The 6914-nt window shown below is 51.3% G+C and overlaps 1 protein-coding gene across 1 annotated transcript in view; it reads right to left on the bottom strand.

Annotated features, from left to right (window-relative positions):
* Positions 1–5750, bottom strand: part of LOC103609775 (beta-ureidopropionase-like) — a gene marked incomplete at its 5' end in the record, with an annotated part of 18220 nt that extends 12470 nt beyond the window's left edge. Inside the window, 4 exons of the mRNA XM_008594063.1 lie at positions 919–1030; positions 2693–2847; positions 4261–4303; positions 5634–5750. Coding sequence (XP_008592285.1) covers positions 947–1030; positions 2693–2847; positions 4261–4303; positions 5634–5750 — 399 coding nt within the window. The remainder of the gene's footprint in view (positions 1–918; positions 1031–2692; positions 2848–4260; positions 4304–5633) is intronic.
* Positions 5751–6914: the final 1164 nt, after the last annotated feature.

The raw sequence follows: 6914 nt of genomic DNA, 5'->3' as shown, positions 1-6914 counted from the left end.
GTGTCTGCAGGGCTGGATTCTATGAAAAAATTAGGTACAAAGAGAGCCACTAGGCAAGGTGAAAACCAGAAACACAGAGAGCGAGGTTAACTCAGAATTACGGCCAAGCAGCACCATTAGGCTTTCTCATCCCAGGGGCTGTCCAGGAGCACCCCAGCCCTGACATAGGGTTGCTTATGCAGTTCGGCTGCTGGGCCAGTGAATGAAGCTGCCACAATGTGGTAACTCTCTCTCTCAAAATATCTTATTGTACTGTACTCAGCCTCTTGTGATGATGTGAGATAAAATGCCTGCATGATGAGATGAAGTGAGGTGAGTGATGCAGATACATGATGTAGTGTTAGACTACTATTGAACCTCTGACCACACATCAGGAGGATCATCTGCTTTGGATGATCCTGGATCTCTGAGCCAAGATGATGCCAATGGCTGGATGTTGGGAGCAGGAGATATCAATGACTAACAGGCAGATAACGTATACAGAGGGCTGGGCGGCAGGAGGTTTCATCATGCTACTCAGAACAGCTTACTATTTAAAACTTATGAATTGTTTATTTCTAGAATTTTCCATTTCATATTTCAGACCACAGTTGACTGCAGGTAACTGAAACTTCAAAGAGCAAAACAATGGACAACTTCAAAGAGCAAAACAATGGATAAGGGTGGACTACTGTACTGTGTACAATTAATTCACTGGCATTTAGTACATTCAAAATGTTGTGTAACTATCACCTCGATCAAAACATTTCCATCACCCCAAAGGAAACCTTGTACCGCTTAAGCAGTCACTCCCCACCCCACCCTCCCCTGCCTGGGCATTTTAAAACCAATCTGGGCAACAACGTTATCAGGGAAAACTTGCCAAGCCTGCCACTCTTGGTAATCCACCGGGGATGGAGGTGCTCTGCCCCCCCCTACCCCTAAGGCAGGCAGGGGCTGAAGCCAGCTATTCTTTCACAATGGTGGGGCTGTAGTTGGGTTTGATAGCCTCAGCAAGCTCCTGCGCATACATCTCATATCTGCCCGTCATCTGGAAGCAAAACACAGATGTACTTTAGAGGTTCATGATGGATAAACGCCCCTCCCTTCCCCGCCACCGCCTCTTGCCACTGGGGGGCAGCCACGGGACAGAAATGCATCAGGAAGGCTGGTTGACAGGATGATTTCGCTGACTGTAATATAAAGTAGCAACCCCTGTGTGACCTCTTGGGACTGACTCCGGGTGCTGCAGCGGGTTCAGGATGCCAAGATGACTCACACAGCCCAGCCTCGCCTGCCATGACCTCTGTGACCTGTCCATCCAGATGGTGTGGGCTGCCCTGGGGTAGGCAGGAGGGGGGATGTCCTGTGGTCCTGCAGATCCCCAGAAGAGCAGCCTAAAGCCCAGAGAGGAGAGTAACCTGCTCCAGGTCACCAGCTAGGAGCAGAGAAGGCTGGGATTTGAACCTGGGTCTCCTGGCTGAGTCTGTCCACTTCCATGTGGCATCTCCTCATGGACACAGACAGAGAATAGTGAGGGGTGGGGGGTGTGCTCACACCCTGGCATGCCGCCCCCCTTCCCAAATCAGACTCCTCCCAAAAGCCCCGACATAAGCTCATGACTATCATCACAGTTGGTAAGGATTCTGCTTCTAAAAAGTGTCTAAGGAGAAAATATTCTGTTTATTGCTCCTGGTACTACTTGTTAAGAGTCAAGCCAGTGTTCTTGGCTCTGACTTCTGATTTGGGTGGAATCCTGCATTAATTTGACCTGCCCAATTAGAGGAGAGACAGGTCAGGAGACTTTCACACAGTCAACACCTGTTTGCCTGACAAAGATGTGAGACTGAGGGGTCACACCCAAGGGGAACAAGGCCTAGAGCCCAAGTCTGGCTGGATTGAAAGCTCTGGGTTCCTCCCAGTCATAACAATGTGACACTTATTTGCATGTATGATTTGCTTATAAATGGGTGCTGAGTTGGTAGAACTACTGCTGGACACTAATACAGCAAACTCCGGAGCCATGAGCCCTTCAGGGGGTTCTGGCCATGGCTACCACTGTCCCATCCCAGGAGGCCAGGCACCTACACTTCTCAGAATCCTGACATCACAGGGTGTTAGGTCTCAAAGCAGCAAGGAGCCTTAGAGTTGTGTCCCATTTTACAACTGAGAGTACTGAGGCCTGGGAGCAGAAGGGGCTTGCTGAAGTGCACCGAGCAAGGAGGTGGCACAGCAAGACCTAGATTCCATTTCTCTGCATGACCCATTTCCCACCATTGTCAAGGGCAAGAATGTGGGGTTTGGCCGCAAGCAGAACCAGACACGCACATTTATCATGAGATAAGTGCAAATGGCTGGAAAGGAAAAAGGATTAGAGAAGCCAATCCACTCTATTCTCTGGACAAATGAAATTGAGATTAATTTGTTTGGAGGCACCCAGAATCTAAATCAGATGAGAAGAAAATTTATTGAGGCCTGATGTCTGTGCATCATTTGACCCAATGGTTAGTCCCTGGAGCCAGCAAAGATGCAGAGACCCAGCCCTATGCTCAACATGGAGCCCTCAGTGGGAGCTGGTACTTGGTGGGAGCTGGTACTTCGTGCGACCTCATGCCTCCAAGGACAAACCCAGCAACAGCAGTCCCCAGCCCTGAGAGCAGGATGGGGGCCAAAGCAGAGGAGTGGAGCAGCAGTAGGGGGCCCAAGAACGCACCTTGAAGTTCCAGACATCACTCATCTGCCGGCAGAGGTTGAGGTTGAGCTCAGCAACCAGAAGCCCATCCCGACTACGGGACAGCCCGGGAGTCCGGCTGCTGTCAGGGGCTGCCACATAGCTTGAACCATAAAAGTAGCCAAAGTCCTGGTGAGCTTTAAAGAAGCAAAGGAAAGCATCATGAGCTTGTGTGGATGCATAGTGGCTGGGTGGAGGGGCAGGCACATCAAGGGCCACGCAAGACAAGGCGTCCACACCACCCTCCCTGGCATCTGTCAAATGCTGAGGCCCAAAGGGCCCATCTCCCTCAAGCCTGAAGGCCTAGCAAGTTGCTGCAAAGGTTACCCTCTCATCGCTCCCCTTTGCCCCTGGGAGAATTTCTAAATGTCACCCTTGTAGAGGTGCTTGCCCTTGGCTCCCAACATCAGCCACCCACAGGCTCTGGGGGGCTTCCTGTGTGACCCACTTCCTGTGGTGGCTCCACATGGTGGGCTGGATTCTCTGTCCTCCCTTGCCTTGCCAGCTGTATCATGCCTCCCTCCCTCCACACCTCCATCCCCTCACCAGTCAGGGGAAGTAACAGCCACCCCACAGGCCCAGGCATGTGAGAAGTAGGTGCGGCAGGGCTGGACACAGCAGGCACCCAAGGGACGTTCATCTCCCTGCCTCTTCACACCTCCATCTGCAGGAAGCTAACAGGGATTGGAGACTCTGGGAGTCTGGGGCCTCAAGTGGGGGCAACAGGGACGCTTTCAGGAAGCATTTTCCTGGAAAACAGAACTGCTGAGTTCCCTGTGGCTTCCCAAGGGACACCCCGAGCTGGTTCAGACACCTCCTCGGTGAGAGGAGCAGCCCCTTCCTCCCACATTCTTGGTTAGCGAGGTAGGACCTGGGGTGAAGGATTCCTAACAGAGGTGAGGTGGTACCTGCCCTCAGATCAAAACAAGCAGTGGACTTTAGAAACCCAAAGGAGGGGGACGGCCCGGTGGCACACTGCTACAGTGCGCCGCTTGGGAGTGCGGCGGTGCTCCCGCCGAGGGTTCGGATCCCACATACAGACCGGTTCCCGCTCACTGGCTGAGCGATGTGCGGGTGCAACACTGAGGGTTGCGATCCCATTGCCGGTCCCGGTCCGGTATGGGTGTGACACTGAGGGTTGCAATCCGTTGCCGGACACGAAAAAAAAAAAAGACAAAAAAAAAAGAAACCCAAAGCAGTCCACGTGGTGGGGCATTGGTACATCTGGTGATGGATGAGGGGGGCAAGGACAAAGGGAAGGCAGGAGGGAAGTCTGCAGGCTGGACGAGAGCCCCTCCCCCTTTCAGGGAGTTCACAAAGGGCTCCCCCACAATCCTCAGTCCATCTTCACACCCATCCCAGAGAAGGATGGAGTCTGACCCAATCCCCAAGCCCAGGACTACCCATCCACACCCTGGCCACAGCCAGCCTCCCACGCTGCAGGCAGCAACACAGAGAAGAGTCAGCGTCTCCTCTCAGGTGCCGGCCCTGCCCAGGAGAGTGAGGGCCACTCCTCAACTGCAGCCCCCAGAGAAATTCCTGGAACATACCTTTCTTTCCATCTCCAGAGGTAAACTCATTCGGGAAGTGCTCCTGTGAAATAAGAGCAAGGCAAGAGGAACCTATAGGTGGCACTACCACTACGTTCATTCCAGATCACTTAGCCAGACCCAGAGTGGCAGGCTGAGGCGGGGTTAGCTAAGAAACAGTTAAAGTGAGATGGAATGGTCTGTACTCACTGGACAATCAACAAGTACTTCCTAAATGTCCCTGCTGGGCACCTAGCACTGGACAGCCAGCTGGGAATTGGACAAGCAAGGAAAAGACCTAGACTTTGCCTTTGGGGAGTTCATAGTCTGGGAGAAAAGGAAGACATTGGGCACAGGCTGGTTCTCAGGGCTGTGGAATGAATCAGATGTTGGCCTGTGTGAAGTAATAACATCCCAGCCTGGGGTCTGTGAAGGCAGTAACGGGGTGGGGATGGGACCCACACACAGTTTTCAATATTTTCCCTACAGTCTATTGGAAACTGTACAGCAGGCTGTGATGGTGTTGTATAGGCTATTTTTTTTTTTTCTTTTGGCAGCTGGCCTGTATGGGTTTTTCTTTTGGCAGCTGGCCTGTATGGGGAGCCAAACCTGTGACCTTGGTTTTATAAGTATAAGGCTGCATTCTAACCAACTAAGCTAACTGGACAGCCCTTGCACAGGCTAATTAAAACATTGGGTTAGAGGCTAGTCAGTTAGCTCAGATGGTTAGAGCACAGTGTTATAACACCAAGGTCAATAGTTTGGATCCCCACACTGGCCAGCTGCCAAAAAAGGAAAAAAAAAAACCAAAAAACATAACACCAGGTTTCTCTATGTTGCCGGAAATCAGATCAACTTAGTGTGCAAAACCTTGGTTATCTCAGGCTGATCAGATGCTCTGATTAGAGTCTGACATCTGATAAATAAGAATGAGGAAGAGGATTATTATGTAATAAACGCGCTGTGTTTGGTAGTCAAAATTGCTAAGTGCACAGGGTCAAGGGGGAAAAATAAGAAACCAGACACTTGGAGGTGATAGGGTAAGAATTGTGATAAATAAGAATGAGGAAGAGGATTATTATGTAATAAATGCGCTGTGTTTGGTAGTCAAAATTGCTAAGTGCACAGGGTCAAGGGGGAAAAATAAGAAACCAGACACTTGGAGGTGATAGGGTAAGAATTGCCCCTCGAAGACCATTTCAAAATGGTTTTAGCTAAAAAAAAAAAAAAAAAGCAGAAAAAATTAGGAGGACATAGTGATATCACTAAAATTAACAGGCCAACCTGGTTTCCCCCCTTCCAGGACCCTAGGATTTGTGGCATACCTGCAGAGGGGAACAGGGAGAAGAGGTATGATGTGACCCCACAAGGGCCACCAGACCTCAGGGACTCACCTCACCCACGCGGTTGATGGCACAGGTGAAGCAATGATTGGCAATGGCTGCGTTTCTGGCCTCGACTGGCCACAGGGACTCACTGTGAGAGAAAGATGGAAAGAACCAGGTTGCTGACTTTCCCAGGCAGACTTAGGGGATACCTGGCCCTTCCCAGGCTGTGGTGGGGACAGACAGGGAGACTCATTTTACACATGGGTCACCCCAAACCTGTAAGCAGACTGGCTTGTCCTCAGCACCTTGCTTAAGCCCAATCAGCCTTTTGGGGAGGGACTGCTGCAGGCAGAAGCCATATGACTATGGTCTACTGGAAGAGTCAGACAGCCCTCGATCGAATCCTCACCTTGAGCTTCAGTTTCCTTTTCTGAAACTTCCTCAAAGGGAGACTGTGAAGACTAAATGACCATGCAGGTGAAGCTCCTACCAGGGGGCTGCACGTGGTAGAAGTTCCGTATCTGCCACTTCCCACCTCCGTCCCTCCTTCTGGGAACCCACTTTCCAGGCTGGGCAGAACCTCTCCTGGTAAATGCCAGGAGGAAGATGGAGGCCTAGCTTGTGCAGGATCTGTGAGGGCAGCGCAGGGCTCTAACTGCCCTACACCAGCTCTCCTACCCTGCTGTGCTGCCTTGCAAAGCAGTCTCCAAAGGGGGAGATTTGAGGCCAAGTAAACCAGAAAGGAATTTAGGTAATGGGCGGGCAGTGGTCAGATTCTGCAGCAGAGTCTCTGTTTCTCAGTGCCCTCTCACTTTCCTCTTCTGAACCCCAAGTCTCTAAGTAGGGCCTCCCTGGTTCTCTTACTGGCCAGGGGGGAAGTGGCCTAGGAAGAAAGCACCCCACAGCCATGGCTGAGCTGTGGGCATTCCTCAGTCCAGCACCCACCAAAGGGAGAGCACGATGGGAGACCTCGCCTCAACCAGAGACCCTGTCCTTCTCCCACTCGCCAACTCAGATGCGCCATGGAATTCAGTGGGCCTTCTTGCTGCTAGTTGTTCCCTGTCTGAAGAACAACATAGACCCTGGAGTGACAGGAATAATGCCCACTTAGAAACACCAAGTGACTGGAAGCAAAATGCCCTGGAATCTTCCTTCCTGTCAGTGTGCACCTGGTTTAAACCAGTGTGTAGGTGGAGGGGGAGGTGCTTGTCACAAGCCTGATTCTCAGGAGGACTCACAAGTCTGAAAAAAAAATCACGGCTTGATTGAGGGGACTCATTTTGCCGCTTTTTTTCCACCAGCTGCTAACCCAAGCTGACAAAACTTTTAAGGAATCATTTTTACAGA

This window comes from Galeopterus variegatus, unplaced genomic scaffold (assembly GCF_000696425.1).
Source record: "Galeopterus variegatus unplaced genomic scaffold, G_variegatus-3.0.2 Scaffold10074, whole genome shotgun sequence".
Lineage (NCBI taxonomy): Eukaryota > Metazoa > Chordata > Mammalia > Dermoptera > Cynocephalidae > Galeopterus > Galeopterus variegatus.
Note: the sequence above shows the minus strand (reverse complement) of the source record. Positions and strands in the feature narration are given on the sequence as shown.